At 43.1% G+C, this 22,162-nt stretch overlaps 1 protein-coding gene across 2 annotated transcripts in view; it reads right to left on the bottom strand.

Moving 5' to 3' along the window:
• Positions 1–21,651, bottom strand: part of WDR3 (WD repeat domain 3) — a 33,765-nt gene extending 12,114 nt beyond the window's left edge. The window contains exons 1-22 of one of the 2 annotated variants that reach the window (XM_053372032.1): positions 21,434–21,651; positions 19,832–20,034; positions 19,043–19,252; positions 18,073–18,191; positions 17,574–17,652; positions 15,902–15,997; positions 14,448–14,558; positions 13,475–13,576; positions 13,257–13,354; positions 12,392–12,496; positions 10,912–11,142; positions 10,313–10,406; positions 8,765–8,866; positions 7,970–8,055; positions 7,518–7,653; positions 6,938–6,994; positions 5,820–5,920; positions 4,288–4,399; positions 4,030–4,164; positions 3,682–3,732; positions 1,560–1,625; positions 318–410 (exon numbers count right to left, since the gene is read on the bottom strand). In XM_053372032.1, the coding sequence (XP_053228007.1) occupies positions 318–410; positions 1,560–1,625; positions 3,682–3,732; positions 4,030–4,164; positions 4,288–4,399; positions 5,820–5,920; positions 6,938–6,994; positions 7,518–7,653; positions 7,970–8,055; positions 8,765–8,866; positions 10,313–10,406; positions 10,912–11,142; positions 12,392–12,496; positions 13,257–13,354; positions 13,475–13,576; positions 14,448–14,558; positions 15,902–15,997; positions 17,574–17,652; positions 18,073–18,191; positions 19,043–19,252; positions 19,832–20,002 (2,355 nt within the window). In that variant the 5' untranslated portion in view covers positions 20,003–20,034; positions 21,434–21,651. The remainder of the gene's footprint in view (positions 1–317; positions 411–1,559; positions 1,626–3,681; positions 3,733–4,029; positions 4,165–4,287; positions 4,400–5,819; positions 5,921–6,937; positions 6,995–7,517; positions 7,654–7,969; positions 8,056–8,764; positions 8,867–10,312; positions 10,407–10,911; positions 11,143–12,391; positions 12,497–13,256; positions 13,355–13,474; positions 13,577–14,447; positions 14,559–15,901; positions 15,998–17,573; positions 17,653–18,072; positions 18,192–19,042; positions 19,253–19,831; positions 20,035–21,433) is intronic. The other variant, XM_053372031.1, reaches the window with a different exon arrangement.
• Between the last annotated feature and the right edge of the window lie 511 nt (positions 21,652–22,162).

Genomic DNA, 22,162 nt, shown 5'->3' with positions numbered 1-22,162 from the left:
TATTATGAAATTGGTACTATGTTATTGTTTTGCTATGTTATTATAAAGCTCCTTTTGTAGTGTTTGTTTAAAAAGTATTTTTGTTTCCTTTGTTGTAAGCCACTTTGAGCATTTTAATTTATTTTTTGGTGGAAAAGCAGCATACATATAAAATGAATAAATGAATAAATAAATTGCACATCACACATCGTGAGATCACCAAACAACTGTGCTACCCTTTTTGATCTCCTTCCCTTTGATATTTTTTTAAAGTGTTCTGAGAAAGAAATTGGCATCACACTGTGCTGAACAGAACACAGACCACAACCCCTTCCTACCTCTTTTCCTGCCGCTCTACAGATCACTTTATGCTGCTCCAGCTTGGCTGTCTCTTCTCTGTACAGCTCAATGGCTTCCATGATCCGTTCAGCCTACAAACACAAAAATGGCACATTAGCAGCGCAACAAAATGAAGGTGCTGTGATAATGCGGAGTAGAAAGTTGAACATCCATTTGATTATGCACAAGATCAAACACATTTTCACCTGGTGAGACAGCTGAGGCCCTGCCTGTGCACTGTCTCGCCAGAGTGGTACATACTCTGGTTATCTCCCGCTTGAACTACTGCAATGCACTCACCTTTGAAGGTGACTCAGAAACTACAGCTAATCCAGAATGCAGCTGCCAGATAGTTGAGTGGGAGCAGCCGCTGGGACCATGTAGCACCGTGTAGCACCGGCCATAACATTGGTTCCCAGTATGTTTCCGAGCACAATTCAAAGTGTTGGTGCTGACCTTAAAGCCCTAAATAGCTGCATACATGAAGGAGCATCTCCACCCCCATCGTTCAGCCCAGACACTGTGAGATCCCACTCCAAGGGTCTTCTGGCAGTTCCCTCACTGCAACAAGTGGCAGTTACAAGGAACCAGGCAGAAAGCCTTCTTGTTAGTAGTCCCCGTCCTATGGAATGCCCTCCCACCAGATGTCAAGGAAATCAACTCTTTGACTTTTAGAAGACATCTGAAGGCAGCCCTGTATAGTGAAACTTTTAATGTTTGATATTTTATTGTGTTTTTAATATTTGGGAGCGGCTCAGAATAGCTGGGGCAACCCAGCCAGATGGGCGATATATAAATAATGAAATTCTTCTTCTTTTGAAGAAGGGGGGTGGCAGACTGCTGCAACCTCCCCTGTGCCCACTCCACCTCTCATGGCTTTAAGTGCCATTGAAACAAGAGGACATGCAAAATGCAGCTGAGAAAGTGCTGCCTTTTCTCCCACAATTGTAGAACTGCTAGAAAAATAAGTGTGGTGATCATCAAGAGGAGTTCTGCAGAGGTCAGCAACACATCTCTGTCACAGAAGACATGACTTGCATGTTATGGGCAATTTCCATCTCTCACTGAAGAGGTCGCTGAAGGCTAATTCAGTTTAAAAGCTGTGATTCCTTAAGAGACACTCCCAAGCACTAACATGTAACCAGAGCTTTAAACAGAACACTCCAAGCTAGAGAGTCAGAAAGTCATCTTTTTTCCCTAATGAGTGCCCCGCATTAAGGAACCTGGAGGGTCAAACTTACCGCCTTGACAGTTTCAATGGTCTTCTTTCCTGCTAACCCAGCCTCTCCCTGAGTCTCCCCAGGAACCTGAAAAGAAACAAAAAAAATGGTGTCACAGCCTCTGTAACATCATGATGGTCAAAGCAGTTTTGGCTCCAGTTTGCCTCAGAACTGTTGCATAGGTCTGTGTTTGAATTTGAATGGTAACAGAACAGGAATGGTTAACCTGTCTCAGTTTTCAGTGCAAAGCCAAGCTGGTGCAAAACACATTGCTCTGCTTTCCTTTGGACCACATCAGTGAGGTCGAGAGGGGTGGTCTTGATATCTGGGCAGCCCAGGACCTCCATACCCACTATCCAGGCTTGTGCCCCAGGGAGGGCACCTCAGTGCTGCTAATGCAGCAAAAGCAACATGGGAGGCCGCATTTACAAGTTACTGGTTGTAGCAACCACAGCAGATGCTGTGATTCTTCAGTGGTTTGACTCCCCCCCTCCCCAAAGTGTCCCTCAAGACAGACAGATGCCAACAACAACACAGTGCCAATATGTCTCCCTGTTTCATTAGCAGGGAAGAAATTATGAACCAAGTGACACAAGGCATATAAAACAGCAACAGGTCTGCTGTGGTAAAATTATGAGCTGCTGTTGCTTCCAGACTGAAGTGGGTGCTGAGGGCTACTGCTGAGGGTTACCACTAAGGGAAATTCTCTCATTTTATTTTACAAGATTTGTATACTGCTTAGTTGACAAAGAAGGGACGCGGGTGGCACTGTGGGTTAAACCACAGAGCCTAGGACTTGCCAATCAGAAGGTTGGCGGTTCGAATCCCCACGATGGGGTGAGCTCCCGTTGCTCGGTCCCTGCTCCTGCCCACCTAGCAGTTCGAAAGCACGTCAAAGTGCAAGTAGATAAATAGGTACCACTCTGGCGGGAAGGTAAACGGCATTTCCGTGCGCTGCTCTGGTTCGCCAGAAGTGGCTTCGTCATGCTGGCCACATGACCCGGAAGCTGTACGCCGGCTCCCTCGGCCAGTAAAGTGAGATGAGCGCCGCAACCCCAGAGTCGGCCATGACTGGACCTAATGGTCAGGGGTCCCTTTACCTTTATCTACCTAGTTGACAAAGACCACCTAAGCAGTTTACATTTTGCTCTTTGGTTTATGTTATTCCACTACAGAAACACCAGAATGTTGTTGCAGTGAAGCATAGCTGACCCTGTCTGGGCAATGCTGAATTCTGTTAAATGCAGTTTCATTTCCTTGCATATTTCATTAACTGAACTGTTGGATTAACAACTAATATCTATTTAATTTGTTTAGAAATGTTAAGATCTCACTTAGAATCAAATACAGGGTTTTAGTTAACTATTATTCAGAGTAGACCCACTGAAGTTTTTGGACCTGAGTAAAAGTTAGTTGAATACACTCCTCAGAAAATCTTCAAGCAGTTAGCTTTCCAGCATACCTGCTTCTTGGGATCTGAAATAATCATGGTATTGTTTCCAGTGGGAAACTGCTCCCCTGCCTCACTCAAGGAGGAGGACAGCAACATGACATGGTCCAGAAAAGGGTGTGCAGAAAGCTTGTTTTTCCCCTCCCCTGGGACTGCAAAGCTAGGGGAGGCACATTCTGGCCTCTACCATCTAGTACAGGCCACTGGAAGGCTGAACTACCTGCCTCCCTGGAAAAACATCAACTTGGTCCCATCCATCATTCAATGAAGAAGCAGCTACTCCAATGCTTGCGTTTCTTCTGAATTACAATTGTGAGCCTGCAAGCAAGGGCTGTCTAATATGTGTGCAGTGATGCTCAGAACATTTCTGGCGCTTTGTAAGTGGTAAGCCAAAATGCAGATGATGGTTTTCTGGAAAGCAGATTAAGTGAAAATTCTGGCACAAACTAGAACTGAATGTTATTTTAATTACCAGAGCAAGTGCTCAATCTAATCGGTAACCCAAAACATGCATTTGAAATGTCACGCACAAACACAGTCAAGAAATGTGAGCTGACGTATTTTACATCCCCCAATGCACTGAAATGTGTGCTTTCCATTGTAGCTGGAGAATCGCATCTTGAGACTCCCAGGAAACTCCACTGCTTGACTTGGGAGCAAGAACATTGGAATGTGCAAACATGTATTACTTACCACGGGCTGGTCCTCCTTTGCTACACTGTCTTCATACTCCATTTCTCTTTGCTGCAGAGGAAAATAATTCGGTTTGTCAGCATTAGCAAGCACTAAAACACAACTGCTTCAAATTCAGAATACCTGAAGCAGCACATTTTCCAGTACATATCTCCTTCCCATGGTCCTTTTACATCAAAAGTAACTTTAAAAAAAACAACCTTGGAAAGAATGCCACAAAATATGGACACACAAATTTATTTAGTTATTTTTAAAAGGAAAAGATGCACAAGAACTGGAATCTGGATCCCTTTTAAGATTAAGAGTGGATACCAAAGGTATCCTCTTACACAGGATGACATTTCTTACCATCTCTCTCTCCTCCTCCAGAACAATGGGCTCCCTTGTCCTTTCCCAGAGACGCAATGATTTGTCATGAGAAGAGGAGACGAGAAAGTCTCCGTTGGGGCTGAGTGCCAAACACCACACTTCCTGGTGATGCCCCTACAAATCAGATGTGCAGATAGTGAGGAGCGAAAGGGGAGAGACCATTCTGCACGATGTCTAGCAATCAACAGAAGCGATCACTGCTTCCAGATTGGCAAATACACACATCTCCTATTTTACCTCCAGGGTTTGGATATGCTCAAACTTATCAGCATCCCACTGCTTAATCTTGCGATCCTTCCCTGCTGTAAAGAAGAGGTGGGACTTGGGTACAAACTGAAGAAACATCACACTAAAGAGAACAAGAGAAAGATATGGAGTATCAGATCACTACCATTTCCAACACAACATTCATAGCAACATTTCTACATTTCTCAGAGGTTATTTAGAAAGGGAAAAGATACATGCAGCTATGACGTCAGTTGCCACTTCCTTCCATTCTCCTGTCCTTAGTCCTTCCCTCTGGAGTCTGTGGCTTCCATTCCAGAAGCCCAGGCGCTTTTAAAAGAAACACTAGCAGCCATGAAACAGCACTCAAGGAGAGCCAAGAAGCATCTTCTGCTGTCATCAGAAGCCCCATCAGCATGACTGATGCAGCATTATGTTGCATTCAACTTAAAATGATAGGAGCACCAGGGATTTCTCCAGTGAGGTCCAAAGGTGATATTAAATGTTGGTCATCCTGAGAGTAGACGCACTGAAATCAGTCGTTCTATTCCAAGCATGACTTAACTAGCCATCACCAGCATTTTCCTTGAACTGTTTTCATGGGTTTTGTGAACAGAAAGGGCTAGCAACTTATGTGATGTCTTGAAGGGAAGCAAAAGCTCCGGGCTAAAACACTGCGGCTTCTCTTTCCTACAAAAACTCAGATCCCAAAGCACAGACACAAGCAGTGAATGCCTGCCCTGCACCCCTGGTCCCTTAAGTACCACAAGTGCAAATCCACAATAAGAAAATGAAGTGATGGATATGAGGCAGGAGTTGACACAAATATGCAAACCAGGCAGATACATTTGGGGCTGTGACCTTTACACATCTTCCGGTCCCGAGATCGTGGGGTGGTACAAAGTTATTTTGGCACCTGTTTCCACCGCGTCATTTTCCCCTTGCACAGTGTATGATGGAGACAAAAGGTCTCAGAGACAAAGGTTACAGACAGGATACAGCAGACTACAAAGACCGCAAAGGGTTAGACAGAGGGTAAGATGTACAGATAGCTGTGGCTTTGTCTGTGAGGGGGGGTGCCCCGCCCCCCCAAGGTCACACGGTGCAGGCAGACTGTGGTGCCTGCGGGTGGGGAGTGTGCTCCCTCCGGACCCCACTCTCCACTCTGCAATCATCCCTACAAGAAAACGCACACCGTACAACATGATCAACTCACAGAAACATGTTTAATATTCCTAACCTGGGAGACCGATGAATGGTGACAGAACTGTGCAGCTGAGGCCCTGTGACCTGCCCTTCCACTGAGGTGTTTGATCCCAAAGTTAAGGGGATGGAAAGAAGCATTCTGCAGGCTCCAGACTAGAAGATTCAGCAAGGCCAACTTAACCGGCATTCTAGCCTAGAGCTTGCAGAATGCAGCCCCGTATGTTGGACTCCACAGAGGCTATGACAATTGTGAACTTAAGCACCAGAGAAACCTAGTTTTGGGGGTGGGGAGAAATGCTACATCAGGGGCATCTAAGTTCGCTTTGATATCTGCCCACCTGTCATCGTGGGCAAAGAGAGACTTGTGGCAATCTCCAAAGTCCAAGCCCCAGATCTTCACGTTCCTGTCAGCAGAGCCAGTTGCAATTAAAGCCCCATCCTATAACAAAAAAAATGAAAGAAAAGGGAACTCAGTTGTGGATGTGAGAGCATGATTATCCCCCGGCTTCCATCTAGCATCCTGTCAAGTAACACACACTTTTTTGGATCAGAACAAGATCTTGTGTTATGCTTCAAGGAAAGTGAAGCAAATTAATTTCTTAGCTCTCATCATCAAGCAGCCAACTCTAGGTGTCTTATTTCAGTGCACCTAATATGGGTATCCCTACCAGCAGTTCGAAAGCACGTCAAAGTGCAAGTAGATAAATAGGTACCGCTCCGGTGGGATGGTAAATGGCGTTTCCGTGCGCTGCTCTGGTTCACCAGAAGCGGCTTAGTCATGCTGGCCACATGACCCGGAAGCTGTATGCCGACTCCCTCAGCCAGTAAAGCGAGGTGAGCACCACAACCCCAGAGTCGGTCACGACTGGACCTAATGGTCAGGGGTCCCTTTACCTTTACCAGCAGGTAGGCAAGCAGCACTCAGGCTCCAAGAAGCTCTGTGTTACTCTCTGATTTTCATTACACCAGCTATTTATGCCTCGTGGAATGTTCCAATATACAGTGAAAGCACTTCGTTATTTCAATCAGTGCACATAACTTTCAAAAGTTAAAAGAACGACAATCTCATGTTGCTGCACACTGCCAGAGAAGATGAATCAGCCTCTCCCCATTACTCAACTTTCTCACTGAAAACAGAATTTGAGAACTACAGTTACATTGCCCAGATTCTACATGTCTACACACCAAAGTAGGTATGGACACAGTTTTGGGCTGCCTTCAAGCTAACCATTGGGGGAGCAAGAGCTCCTCAACAGAACGAGGCTACAACTTCTTGCCTTCATTCAACTCATGCCTTTCTATAGTCTGTATTGAATTATGAGACTAGCATGAAACAGCACAGAGAAGATTTACAACTGGGGGGGGGGGGGAAATGTGCATTTGTCATGGAGAAGAAGTGCAATATGCAGGTCCATCACTGAACAATGCCAAAATCTCCAACAAATGGCATACTCACATAGGAGATATCCATGCACAGCACAGGCAACTTGTGTCCATAGAGAGACAAAAAGAACTGGAAAGCAAGAAGACGACATGTATATTAGCTAGTTACAGGTTTCTTTATTTAATGGCATAAATTTTATATACGCCACTTGATTGTAAACAACAAACAAACATTTCAAAGCAATGTATGAAAAGTGTGCAGAAATGTGGAAGAACCTTGCCCTTTCCACCATCCTCTCACAACCAAAAGCTGAAAGCTTTGTTCATCTATCCCAGTATTTTCTGCTTTTGAGTGGCAGCTTGCCAAAGTCTCAATGTTGATCACATCACATCCATTTAAATGAAGCTGGTAGCATTAGACTATGGGGCCTTGTACATTCAAAGCATACATTCTACTACTTTGGACCCTCCTCTTTATTACAGACTCACATGGGGAGTTCTGCATCCCAATTTGCAGAATACTGAAGAATAATGAACTTGCCAAGATCTCTCTGTGAAAACATGTAAGATGAGGGAACCAAAAGGCCATCACAGCAAGCGGCAACTGCTTCCCAGAGTATTGGACCTAAATTTCCAAAGATAGTGCTGCTTACCTTGAGAGTATCAGTGTAGAATATTTTCACAGTGCAGTCCAGTAAGGCTACAGCCAAAAGCTTTTGGTTGGGGCTGTACCGTACACAAAGAACATCTTCATCCAGTTGCAAGATGCGTGTCTGCTTCACAGAAAGCCTAGGAGCGTAGAAGCAGAAAACTGATGGAACTGGTATTGCACAGCAAATTCAGAAAGCTTTGTTAGATGTGCATTGCAAGTTCTTAGGCAAGGAGACCCCAAACCTCGGTGTTCAGTGCCCATTCAGAGGTTTGCCATACACCCACCCTTTTCCCCACATTCTCCCAGGGAGGAGAAACTTATGGTGGGAAGCAGATGTCAGCAGATGGGAAGACAACGTCGTGCTGTATTTTTGAGGGAACTGTACACTCCCAAGAGAGTGAGGACAAAATGTGGAGTTCAGATGTGCTTTGCTTCCTGAAAAAACACCCTCACCTCTTTTGGACACTGTCCTTATCCTTCACCAGTTCAAACTCCCAGAACTTGACACATTTATCCGCACCTCCTGTAACAAAGCCACGCTGATGGGGAAAGAAAAATTCAGATTTATTTCATCAAATGTGTGGATCACTTCCCACTACAAAAAGTATCAAAGTGATTTACAATGAAAATAAAAACTATAAAAATACAAAAGCATATTAAAAACATAATCACAATACACGATAGCACTAATTGTTGAGATCTTTTGATAAATGGTGGTATATAAATATAATAAATAATAATAATAATAATAATAATAATAATAATAATAATAATAATAATAGACAATAATGAGCATCCTTAAATGTGGTACCACTAAAATAATTCATATGAATTATTATTATTTAAATTTATTGGTCACTTTTTTACCATGGTAACTTAAAGTGAAAGAAACACATACATTAAAGCTGGCATAAAAGCAAAATGAAGAAAATTCTAAAAGACAATCCTGTTTTTAAAAGGATTAAAACATAGCCCACCCACTCAAGACCACAGATAATTAAGAGTCAAAGTCCTGGCAGAAAAGAAATGTTTCTGCCTGGCACCAAGAGCTATGTATTGATGATGCCAGGCAAGCCTCCCTGAGGAGATCAATCCACAAGCAGGGAGCGACCACTGAAAATGTCAATTATTTTGTTGCTACCCTCTGGACCACCTAAGCAGGGGGCAAATGCAGAAGGGCCTCAGATGACAATCACACGGTCTGAGTCTCTTCATATGGTGAGAAATTAGAAAGTGTGCTTTCATTACCTGGTCTGAAGAAGGACATATGGACCACAAACCCCCATCATGAGCATCAATGGTCTCCAATAAAATCCCGGAAGCCAGATCAAATAGCTGCAGCTTCCCTGTCTAAAGCAATAATAAAGCCAGATCATTATTTACAGAGATGATTCCAAATTCTACAGAAGGTAACTCATTGTAGCCTCCAAGTGTGAGAAAGAAGGAAAGTGGGATGGTCAGGCAGATTCAATTGCATCTGCCTAGAACAGCATCCCATTTTGAGCAATGACCCAACAACAGTTTAACAGCTTAATTTGCAATCCTATAAAGTAGATGGGCATTCTTATCCCATAATGCAGATTTGGGGTTGAAGGGGGCTGAGGCTGAGAAAGAAAGGTGTGCCTAATGAGTTTACGGTTGAGGCAAGATTCAAACGAGGCACTTGCTGATTTGTAACTCTCTCTTAGCAACAACGATTTTCACTGCTATTGATTTTTCAATAATTACACCCAAGGGAGATGCCAGTGAAGAAATAGAGACATTACACCATTACAAACTAAGGCACAGGAGCCAGAGCCGGCCCAATCGCCTTCTAAATCCGGCCCACAGACGGTTCGGGAATCAGCGTGTTTTTACATGAGTAGAATGTGTCCTTTTATTAAAAATGCATCTCTGGGTTATTTGTGGGGCCTGCCTGGTGTTTTTACATGAGTAGAATGTGTTCTTTTATTTAAAATGCATCTCTGGGTTATTTGTGGGGCATAGGAATTTGTTCATTTCTTTTTTCAAAATATAGTCCGGACCCCCCACAAGGTCTGAGGGACAGTGGACCAGCCCCCTGCTGAAAAAGTTTGCTGACCCCTGCATTACACTCTGGCCAAAATGAAAGAGAGTTCCTTATCAAGTCCCAGGTGCAGGAGAGAGGCAGTAATATCAGGGAAATCTCTTGGGTTTCATTTTTCACTCACAGCTATGCTCTTAGCACACTCATATGGTTAAAGGTATAGATGAAGAATTCAAAACTCATTAAAGTCAAAGACAACCAGGAGCAGTTTAGCACATCCACAGTCTGACTCATGAGTAGGCATGGTAATATAAATTCTTCCTTATAACTCTGCAGTTTTCTTCCAAGTCACCTGAAGTATAACTCCATGTTTGAAAAATAGGGTGTTATAATGGCTACGGTCAAAGTTGGCCATGTAAGAGAAAACATTCCTAGCCACAGGCCTTCAAACAAATCCATAAATTTCATCACCTGAGCCTATTTTCTCCCATGTCTTCAGAGTAATTTGGAAAACACATAGAAGTATACTTCCCTACTGCTCCGAGGCTTATCTAGCCAAAGCAATATACTGAAAATCAGGTATTAGGTGCACAATAAGGATTTTTCTCTCAGATTGTATACCTAGGACAAACACTAAATTGCATCTCCCTTTAGGACTCCATTTGTTGAGGAGCTATTCCTCCAGGAATAACATTCCACATGGTTCTAAGTTAGACATACTGAACTTCCTCTAAAAATGATACTTGAAACATGCGGGGGATTGTTCAGGTTCAGAAGGCACAGAAATTTACCTTGGTTCCTATAATGACCTGCCGATCTCCGGGAATGAAGAGTGAACAAAGCGCATATTCACACGCCATGGTCCGGATACATTGTAAGGTAGACCTGGGATTAGAAATGGCACATGAAAGATACACATAGAGAGAAGGAAGAATCAGGGGAAGACTCAGTAAAATCGGGAACACATGACATTCCTGACATACGTGTGAACGAATGGGTGATGTTGCGGGGGGGAAGGGAGATACTATGAATGAATGGGTGGTGTGGGTGAGAGAGAATGAATGGAAAAGGAATGCCGAGAGCAGAACCGAATATCCAGGCCCCCATCACTTTCCTTCAAGGGAATGTGGTCCTCAGTTTCAAAAAAGCTTAACCACAAGGAAGCCTTGTGCCAAATTAGTTTAGTGACTGGCACAACCCCAAGTTTTTAGCTTCATCTATGGCTACAAGAAGATACCAAAAGATCAATGGCAAAAAAGAAAGGCTTCTTCCTAAACTCAATGTGTAACCATCTGAATATACAGTATATCTAAAGTTAAGATGTTTAATGCTTCCTGTGAACATTTTACTGCAACTAGTTTTTCCTCCAATGGTCAGAGACATTTCATACCTGTTCCAAATCTTAACTGATTCAGCAGCAGCAGAGAGAATGGCAATGTTGTCCGAGCTAAATGCCAGGGTTCTGACATCACTGCGGTGACCACCAATAGTTATTTTGGACACTTGTAGAACTTGGGGTATCTGCGCTCTTGGGTTCAGGCTGTAAGATTCGATTATGTTGTTCTGGAGCATTACAGTGGCTTTCAGCTCCCCTTTTGGGCTGAGTATCAAGTCAAAAGACCTGTTTAATAAAATAATCAACATTGTTAGAAAACATCAAGTAGCAGATAAAAGAGTTGAGGGGGCTAAGCACAATGGTATAGCTATAAAAACACAAGCTCAGAACGTCCCTTTCTCTTGTAGTTCTGGTCAAGTGGCACCCCTGCCTCTCATCAATTACCTTTTCTTGGCCCCCATCCCTTCTACACTGTGCAAATTCCTTGTTTGGAACCCTCCACTGCCAGGTCTGTCCCAGCCCATTTTCCACATGTGCAACCTGACAAGGTGCACAACTCTCCTCATCCAGCTCTATCACTCTCAGCGGCCAAAATTCTCTTATTTGTTTAAATAGCTCCTCCACCCTTTGTGCCTTACTACCTTGAATTCTCCCAGACATTTTATTGACTATATGGAGATGGCAGAAATGACCGGCAGAATCCGAGACCTGGGAGAAGAGTTGATGGAAGAGGATTGGAAAAAGTTCAAGGATTATCTACAGAAATATTGTAAAATGTTTGAATGTTAAAATGATGTGGGATGTAAAAGTAACATGGCATTTGGGATATGGTTAAAAGAGGTATGAAAAAAGAATTTTAAAAAAGAGAAGGGGGGTATGACTAGAATAATATTATGTCAAAGTATATAGGGTGGAGTAAAGGACCAAGATAAGGGAAATCAGAGACATAATAAGTGGGAATATATAATTATAAACGAGGTTTGAAAGAGGGTTAGAATTTGCTGAATTTGACGGAATAAAGAGGAATACAAAAAAGGGAGATGTGAGGAGGTCAGGAAAAGAGGGATATAGAACCTTGAAACTTAAAAGTGGATTCTTTTTCTTTTTCTTTTCTTTATTAAGTGTGAATTTTCTGTTTTTGTTTTGATATATGTGTTTGTTTGATTTTTATGTTTTGTAAAATTCCAATAAACATTTATTTTTTAAAAAAAAGAATTCTCCCAGACATTTGCACCATGCCACCTATTTCCCAAACCATCAAAATCTACACCAGAATAAACACACAAGCTTAAAAAAAAGCTCACTTACATGTAACTATACTTGCTCACATTTATCCTTCATAACCCTTGGCTTCTCTAAGCTCTCTCCTTTCCCTCTCTTGTCTCTTTTACTGTTAATTGCTCTGGGATTTGTGTGGTGGGGATTTCAACCCTTGTCTCCCAGGTCATAGTTCAACACTCTAACCATGACGCCACACTAGCTCTCTTTAAGAGCATCAAAATTATGAGCAACACCCTTAATGCCTTGAACTCACTTGATTTTAGAAGAAGCTTTGATGTTAGTGAGACGCTGAATCTTGTCTTGTAGGCTGCACTCCACAATGATATCACATTCTTCCTCCTCCACACCTGACCTCTTCCTAGGAAAAACCAGAAAAATGAGACAAATGTTAAACTCAACCTCAGCTCGAGTCAGAAAATAAGAGCAAAAATGCACATAAACAGGATAATGTCATGCTAGTGACAACTGGCAGCTCTTGAGCCAAACTCAGCCTCTAGGGGTGTCAACTAACTCCAAAGTGCCTCTTCCCTTTGTTCTCCTGAAACTGCTTAGGTGGAATTTACTTGCTCTTCTCAATCTCTCCCACTATCCAATATATTTCAGCAAATTGGAGACTTGCCACCTCTGCCAAATCCTGTACTACTAAACAGTTATCTGCTTTGTTTTGCGCTGCGCTAAGAGGGCAGAAGAGAGCTGCATTGCTGAGATTTCCCATGAAATCCCCAAAGCTCCATCTCAAGGTGGCTAAGTAGATTAAAGGTCTTGTAACAGAGCTGGGCCAGGCAGAGTATTATGCAGCTGTGTTGCACCATCAAAACTGACAAGGCCTTCCACACACAAGTCTTAAGGGGAAGGATTAAAGAATGCATTTTAAAAGGCAGTAGATTAGAACTTTATTTTACCAAGCCTCTCAGCAACATGTAAAATAAATAAACTGTAAGTTTGTATGTTATACACACTATTATTCTAATTGCAAGTGTTGGATATACTCATCACAGATTATGAACCTACATTCAAAACCCTTTGCATAGGATAGGATACTTCAATCCTGACATGAATCAAGCTCTTTATAGGTTCTCAGCATAGAAAAATAAAATGTATTGGCAATATGCATTTACTTGGCTTTTTTCCTTGCTTTCTTCATCTTCCTCTCAATTTTCTTGCGAACCTCTTGTTCGCTAAGGACATAAAACACTTCCAGGACAGAGTCCGTTCCCTTGGAAAATGATAAAAAAGTCAGTTGCAGGGGTCTCTGAACCAGAAATATCTATAGAAAAGTGCTCAAAGAAAGGTAGGAACACCCACCCCCCGTTAGTTCCAAAAGCTAGTAACATACATGGCAAGCGAGAATCCGCCCTGTGCGGTCGGTAGCAAGATTAACAACTCGGTCCCTTCCTTCCCGCATGACAGAACCAGCTTTCACGCATCTCAGGATGTGCTAAAAACAAACAAAAAGAATTGAAAACAACCATAGTGCATTTTTTTCAAAAAAAATACGTCACCAAAAGCGTACATCAAAAGAGAATAGTAATTCAGGACAGTATTGCAAATAATTGGTACTAATACACCATAAATGGCTTCTTTCAAGAGGACTCCTAAAAGCACTGATGGTCTGGAAGTCAAACATTCTTCCAGATACATAAGAGTATCAAGAGATGTTCAACCTAGCTCTGCAAGCCAAGTACACCATAAGAATGGATTCCCAGACTCTCCTTCCACAGTATAGTTTGCTTGCCTCCAACTACAGCAAAAGCAACCAAGGGTAGCGGCCAGTTACAGAGCAGATATCTCAGAATTGTGGGTCCAGGAACAGTCAAGGCTCTTTAAAGCAGATCGGCTTCAGCACTGAATCTAAGGATGCACAGAACGACTTTTTAATGCAAAGAGGAACCAACATTCTGACACAGATCCTGCATCAACTTGCCAATGCATTAAAGGAAAGCATTTCTATGGAACAAAGATTACTGCTAAAAAAGGGGGGGGGAGCAAGTGGTCTTGTTTGGGGAAGAGCAGGAAAGAGGAGACGGAACACCCTCACCCACATTGTAAGAAATCCTTAGGGCACCAAATGAATACGGTTTGAATCCAACCTGACTGTCCATCACAATTGTGTATTCTCCCCTTCAGAGTTTTTAGTTTTCTTTTATATGGACCCATGTGCACAAATAACACAGAAAACGTACCCAGTGATAAGTAAGAGCACATTCACCCTTTGTATGCATTTCAGATGGGGACGTTTTAACAGATTTTAAATATGTTGAAGAAGACTCATGAATGTTGTATCCCTAAGATCACAAGCAGAAAACTACCTCATCCTCCGTCTCATCCTGGTCTTCTGTCCTATCCTCTTCAGAAGATCCTCTAGTGTGGTCTGCAAGCCCTTTGCTTCTCTTGTACTCTGGCTCACTTGGGTCTGGTTCCTGTTTGTGGTGCCAAAATTAGTAAAATACATTTAGAATAATGACAGGGCCTCATTCTCTAACTTCCATTTTCCCTCTTCCAAGCCAATTCTTCATTCCCTTAACATTTTAACAGGTGCAGAATGGAAGAAATGCTCACACTTGAAAGCCAAAGGATAGCCAAGTGCTTGACAACTGAGTTAGTGAAACAACTAAAACTGAGCATTGGGGCAATTAGGCATAAAGCATGCTGAACAGACACTGACTTCCAACAGTGCTGTGCCCACTGAAAACAGAAAGCAAGTCACTGTTATTATTTAACTTCTCAGAGATTCACCGTTTGGCCAGCCAGTGCAATCCAATAGCCAGCTTCATACTGCATGCGGCCTAATCCAGTGAAGCAACAGGAAGGAAATTGGAGGAACCATGTGGTGGCCGAGTAATCTCTGAGGCACCTCCAATTGCTCCCATATTGTAACAGGGAGTGTAGGAGGAACTAGAGATGACTGCTTCACAACCCAAGTGATCCCTTCAATTATAGTTACAGATTCCATATATAATTCCTGCAGCTTTGCATCTACAAAGCTTTATTTATTGTCCAAATAAAGGCAAGAAAGTGACTTTTTCCTCAAAAGGCCACTGCTAGAACTTCCTAGGCCACTTTTAATACAAGACAGGCAGCAGTATATTCAAAGGACTAATGTCACAAGGCACAGGAAAATTATTATTATTATTTGTTTACATTTACATCCCACACTTCTGCAAAGTGTTCATGGAGGCAACCAGAGAAATGGAATACAAATATTTTTTTTTTTATTAAATATTTATTGGTATTTTATAACAATCAAAAAAAAAAACCAGAAAAATAAACAAAATAAAAACCACACAAAAATACATAAAATTCAAAACTTAACAGAAAAAAAGAAAAAAAAAACACATAAAGTTTCAAATACTTATTTTCCTTAACCTTATTTCTCAGACCTCCTCACACCTCCCCTTCTTGTATTCCAATTTAAATTGTCAATTCAGCAAGTCCTTAACTTATTTCTTCACCTTAGCTTAAACATTTGTTCTAACATGCTATTATTTTACTTTACTTCTTTTTTCCATTTCCTCAATTTATTTTTAACAGCCTTATTTTCAATTAATTTAAAAAAAAACAAAACCAATTTTGCCTTATCAAAATTACACATCAATACTTATACCTCATTAATTATTCTTAAACCTTTTTCCTAAAGTCGACCAAAATTTCCCTTCCACGATTTACCCAATTTCCATAGAAATGGAATACAAATAAAGGAATAGTATAAATTCCATAAAACCAAGCAGATACAAATGTTATGATGCAAGTGTTATGCTCTTACCTCCTGGAAATAGCTGATGTCCCAGGCCCGCAATTCGCTGTCAGCAGAACCGGTGATAAGCAGCTTTTCGTCAGAAACTATAGCTAATCCCCACACCTAAATGAGAACATGCCAAAGGGCTTCATTATCTTTAATTAGGACCAGCCCCCTCATTAACAGCAATAAATAAGCAATTCAAAACCAATTTGGATTCCTTGTATTCGTAGGATAAATATGTAACTAGAGCTACTAAATGAAAACGGGCCACTTTTTGAGAAGTAGAAAAGGGGTCCTGTAACATGTTGCTCTGGAACTGCCCCTTCTTATAGAATTCAACCATCCCAGAAAATCTTCTGGACCCCAAAAGGGAAGGAATGTTTTGTAGATGGTGAACCCCCCAGCACCATGCCTTTCCTGGTCCCTACATAATGGGGTTTGTGCCTGGCCTCCAGTGCTGCACCTTCTTTCTGATCAGGGTTGAAGGTGCAGCACTGGAGGCCACTAAATGTCTCCTTCCTCCTTGCTGCTGGCAATGACTAACCCCCCCCCCCCCCGTATTAGCTGCTTATTCTGCAGTGTGTATGTATGTGGAAAGAACCACTATGGGCTTTTAGATGACAGAAACAGCACAGCAATGAAGCTGCACAATGCCCTTATGCCTTGGAGTAGACAGGAGCTAACTGGGTGAGGACTCCTTCCACTTTGGCAGTCAGGGGGTGTCTATGGAAGCAAAATTTGAATTGGCCCTTTCTACTGGAGAAAGGGGAAGACAGCCACACAAGAGATACTGTCCCCTTGCTAAAGGAGAACAGATTAATTAGTACCGCTTTACCTAAGGGATACTAAATGAAAATATCCTACAGCACACACCATCACAGGTAGAAGCCAAAAGTTCTGTGCAAGACAAACACCTGTAAAATTGGTTGGAACATTTATTTATTTATTGAATATACCCGGAGGTCTAAGGCGGCTCACAGAACAAAACCACAAAACAACAAAATACATAATCAAAATAAAAACAACAACCCAGTAACACTCCCTTCCAACATCCTACTACACACTTTCTGGTTCACTAACTATTGCAACAGCATGCTTTCCTTTATGTCAGAGAAACAAAATGAAACATTTGCACAACAAAGTTTGTAGACCGGACAACTAGGATGCATCTTGTCAAACTGCACATTTTAAATGAAACCGGGGGGGGGGGGAGGAAAGAACTGTGTGCATCCTGAGATTGCCATACTTGCCTTTTTATTTATCATTGAATTTATCACACATACAATAAATGCAATACTTCCCCTTAAAGATGAATTAACAATAGAAGCAAATTATGAACTACAAGGGGAGCCAGTTTATCGAGATAGGTAAATTCAATTCAGGGGTGGTATTCTTCCTACTGACAGTGTATCAAAAAGACATATGATGCATCTCTCAGATGAATTAAGGACATGCTCATAAGCACACATTTAGCTGGGAATAAATTCCGCAGTTACTTGGAAAGTAAGTTCAATAAGGCTAGCTTCTGAATTAAACAAGCTTAACTAGACTTCTTGTTTTCTAAGCTGTCTATGATCAAACACACAACTTCTTAGCCTACCTTGCCTAAAAACCAAAGCTAGAGAAATAGGGAAACAACAACAGCCATGACTTTTTCTGCATAATCTTGTTATATGAACTTCTGCGTCCTATTTACCTCAGTACGGTGCCCAACCAGTGTTTTGAAGCAGTGTTGTGTATCCAGGTCCCACCATTTCACCAGGGTGTCTTTTCCACTGTCAAAAAAAAAAGATAGACAATGAATGGCAACAGTTTCACCCTGCTTAGACTCTTGGGTTAATATTAAGCACTCTGGGTCAAGCATCTCTGTTCTGTTGTGGCTAGCATATGTATACAGAGTATCAGTCACAGTGTGTGAACTGAGAGGTGAGCATAAACATACATTACAAAGTGGAAAAACTAGAAAACAGCTTAACGTTGATGAAGCACACGATTCCTTCCTTGGAGGTTTTAAAGCAGAAGTTGGACGGCCATCTGTCATAGATGCTTTAATTGAGACTCCTGCATTCCAGGGGGTTGGACTAGATGACCCTAGAATTCTATGATTCCCATCTGAGACACAACCCCTCTTAACTATCCCTTCAGAACATATTTTAGCAGGTTTGCCTGATGTATTCTTAACTGAGCGCCTTTACCTGGAAACCAGGATATTCTTCTCCTTCAAAAGGACCACCTGTGTAACGGCATCTTTGTGGCCCTTCAGCCGGTACAAACCACTCTCATTGATCACATCCCAAATGATGACATCTGTGTCCTAGAAGGAGAAGGAAACTGAGAATGAACATATGCTACTGCCTTAGCCATGCTCACTATAAACCAAATTGAGCAAGGGATTCAAGGTATCAAAAACAAGCAAATACCAACCTACAATTAACCTCACTGTATTACCTCACCCTTGTCCTCGCATTTTAAAACACAAAAGTATTAACAGGCTAGATACTTGATGTTTTTATGGCCTTCTTTCTTCATTGTATCACCTTTACATGGCCCTCAAAGCAATTTAAAATGAAACAGAAATTATCAATTATGACAATGATGTTCTGAAGCTTCAGGGATGTTATGTTCAACCAACACACCAGACCTCATCCACTACATGCCACATACCGTATTTTTCGGCCCATAGGGTGCACCGGCTCATAGGGCGCACCTAGTTTTTTTGGGGGGAAATAAAGAAAAAAAATTATTTTCCCCCCAGGCGCGGGGCTGGGGAAGCCCGAGCTTCCCCCGACCCCAGAACAAGCAGCTCTCCGCAAACCGTAGGAGAGCTGCGCGACTTCGCGCAGCCCTCCCACGGCTTGCAGAGAGCTGCGTGAAGCCCGAAGCCTGGGGGGGCGCTGAGCTCAGCGCCCCCCCAGGCTTCGGGGTGCAGGCAGCTCTCCACAAGCCGTAGGAGAGCTGCGCGAAGCCTCTCGCTCTCCAGGCTTCAGCGAAAGCCTGCATTTGCCCCATAGGACGCACACACATTTCCCCTTCATTTTTGGAGGGGAAAAAGTACGTCCTATAGGGCGAAAAATACGGTACCTGAATTTGAACCACATTATCAACAAACAGTTGACATACTTTAGTTACATCTATTACCCACCAGTTATCCAAAGAATTTCTAACCTTTGATCCTGAAGCCAGTCTTCCTCCCAGCTCATCATACCTCAGGGCAGTAACGGCAGCCTTATGACCATTGAAAGTAACATTTCCTTCACCACTTAGGAGACTGAATACATGGATTGATCCATCCTCATATCCAACAGCCAAGTGAAGACCATCTGGGGATGGGCAAAGAGCAGTAACCTCATGCTTTTGGCCCTGGAGGATGAGAACCTGCAAGGTGAAATACAAGAGACCATTGTCATATGGTGTGACACAGCCACGCTCACCTAGAAAAGGCTGGAAGAGTACATCTTTTAATTAAATATATGCTGCAAGCCTTAGGACTCATAACACAGATTTGTTAACTACTGTTAACCATCATACACTCAGAGCAATTTAAAGTGCAGGGGTTCCCCCAAGTCTGCTGGTACCTTATTAAAAATTGATGTTGCTGCTATTTTGACTATATACTCCACGCTAAGAGGAATACATTCTGTATTAACAAATAAATAAAGGGCAGAACTGCTAGCAAGAAAGAGATTACCACTGAAAGTGCTCTAAGAGGCACTACTATAATGTCAACTCTTACGCTTAATTCAAGTATTTCTCTGCAATATGGATAAGCAGAGTTCTATCCAGTGTAGGGAATGGCAATAGAAAAATGCCAAAAGGGAATACAGGGCCATCAGCGGACACCATCACAACTCTGTGACCACAGCAAACAAAAATACAATATTATACATGAAATGCAAGAAACATGACATCTTGGACTCCTGCACATCCTTCTCAAATGCTAAGAAAGTTGCTCACCTTCTCTCCTTTCCGAGTATCCCAGATGAAAACATGTTCACAGGCTGGCACTGCTACATAACGACCTTTTTCGCCCCGCAGTGTCACATAGACAACATTCCCTTTTTGGCTGGCAACCACTCCAAAAAGGGCAGCGCCTGTGTAACGTAGATATTGCTTGGTAAGCCCCATGGAGAGATTCGCAGGTCTTTGCAGAATCCAGTCTGGACAAGAAGGGGAGGAGGCAAATGTTAATTCTGAAGCAGAAATGCAGAAAATAAGTATTGGCTCTTAGGCAATGGCTGTTTTCCTTCCATCTCTTAAGAATTAGCATAGAAACATTCCATTCCATTGTATTTACAGCCTTTCCCGCTATTTTTAAAGGATGACTTGGACGTATGCTTTTAGCACTGCCTTTAGGATACATCTGTGCAGATGTTATCTACACATACAGTTCAGGTCCATTGGAACTAAACAATTTCATTTTCCCAGGACATTGCCAAAGAATAGCTCGGTTGGTACAGCATGAGACTCTTAATCTCAGGGTCATGAGTCTGAGCCCTACGTTGGGTAAAAGATACCTGCATAGCTGGGGGTTGGACTAGATGAACCTCGGAGTCCCTCCCAACTCTACAATTCTAATCAGGCAGGTAAACGATGTAAATTAGCAACACCTTACTCAAAGTATGTGACCTGGAGAGCCAGTAGCCCTGCCCACATGCTACTTGCATGCAGGGAACATTTGTACTGATGGTGGAGCTGGGCCACACTTTCAGCCCCATCCTCGCTGTCAGGTCTTCTTCCTGCAGCATCCAGATTCAGTGTGGCTGTCCGCAGACGTATTCCAATGCACGGACCCCAATTCAGGTACAGGGCTCTACTGCCAATTGTTTGTTGTTGTTATTTAGTCGTTTAATCGTGTCTGACTCTTCGTGACCCCCTGGACCAGAGCACGCCAGGCACTCCTGTCTTCCACTGCCTCTCGCAGTTTGGTCAAACTCATGCTGGTAGCTTCGAGAACACTGTCCCACCATCTCGTCCTCCGTCATCCCCTTCTCCTTGTGCCCTCCATCTTTCCCAACATCAGGGTCTTTTCCAGGGAGTCTTCTCTTCTCATGAGGTGGCCAAAGTCTTGGCGCCTCAGCTTCAGGATCTGTCCTTCCAGTGAGCACTCAGGGCTGATTTCCTTCAGAATGGAGAGGTTGGATCTTCTTGCAGTCCATGGGACTCTCCAGAGTCTCCTCCAGCACCATAATTCAAAAGCATCAATTCTTCGGCGATCAGCCATCTTGATGGTCCAGCTCTCACTTCCATACATCACTACTGGGAAAACCATGGCTTTAACTATACGAACCTTTGTTGGCAAGGTGATGCCTCTGCTTTTTACGGATTCCCTACACTTGAGGAGGTACTCATGAGTTGGAATTTCTCAGCAAACACGCAAAGAGGAGAGGGTAACAACTGAAGCCGCCCGTGCTCTGCCGCCCACACGGATATGCCCTCTACGCGGGAAACGAGAGCAACGCACTCTGCACTGGGTCAGAGACACTCTCTTTCTTCCCTTCCTTGGGGAGCTCTGACCCAACAGCCCTAACCGCTTCCCCGCCCGCTGGCTGGACCCACCGTCAGCTGCGGCTTTATTTTCCTCCGGCTTCTGCGCAGCACGTGCTCCTCATCGCGGGGCTCAAAGTTCCGGGAGCGACCGACCATCTGAGGGAACCGGAAGGGGAGGGGCGAAGCGTCACCGGAAAAGGAAGCCGCTCAAAACTGCGACGAGATAAGAAGACTTTTAAAAAAAGTGTAGAGACACCCTGACGTCGTTGCCTGCGTGGGCAGCTTCCGGGTTCAAAACAGGAGCCGTGTTTTCTCCCAAGTCAATCAATAAATCAATTTTTTTTGGGGGGGGGCGGCTTCCAGCTGCTTTCCAGATGTCTCCTAGCAGTCTGCTGTGTGCAACTGGATCTGGGCTGCCCTGCAAGGCTGTTGTGGGGGCCAACTATGTGCTGTACGAGGGCTTGGGGGGGGGCACAAATTATGCAAGTCCGAGAGGAGCCCTGTGGTGCGGGGGGGAGAATTCAGGACGAGTAATAATAATAATAATAATAATAATAATAATAATAATAATAATAATAATAATTTATTTATTTCTACCCCGCCCTCCCCAGCCAAGCCCGGGCTGAGGGCGGCGAACAAGCAATAATAAAAACAATAATAAAGTCCTCCTTGAAGAAGCACGAAAGTCAAACTCAGACGCCGCCCCCATTTTGAATTCGGAACCGACGCTGAATATTGACCACTCCGTCTTCGCTTCAGGTTTCTAGCTTGAAAAGAAAACGTCCCGGGGCTTCTTTC

This window comes from Podarcis raffonei, chromosome 17 (genome assembly GCF_027172205.1).
Source record: "Podarcis raffonei isolate rPodRaf1 chromosome 17, rPodRaf1.pri, whole genome shotgun sequence".
Lineage (NCBI taxonomy): Eukaryota > Metazoa > Chordata > Lepidosauria > Squamata > Lacertidae > Podarcis > Podarcis raffonei.
The sequence above is the reverse complement of the archived record's forward strand: the minus strand, read 5'-3'. Positions and strand labels throughout refer to the sequence as shown.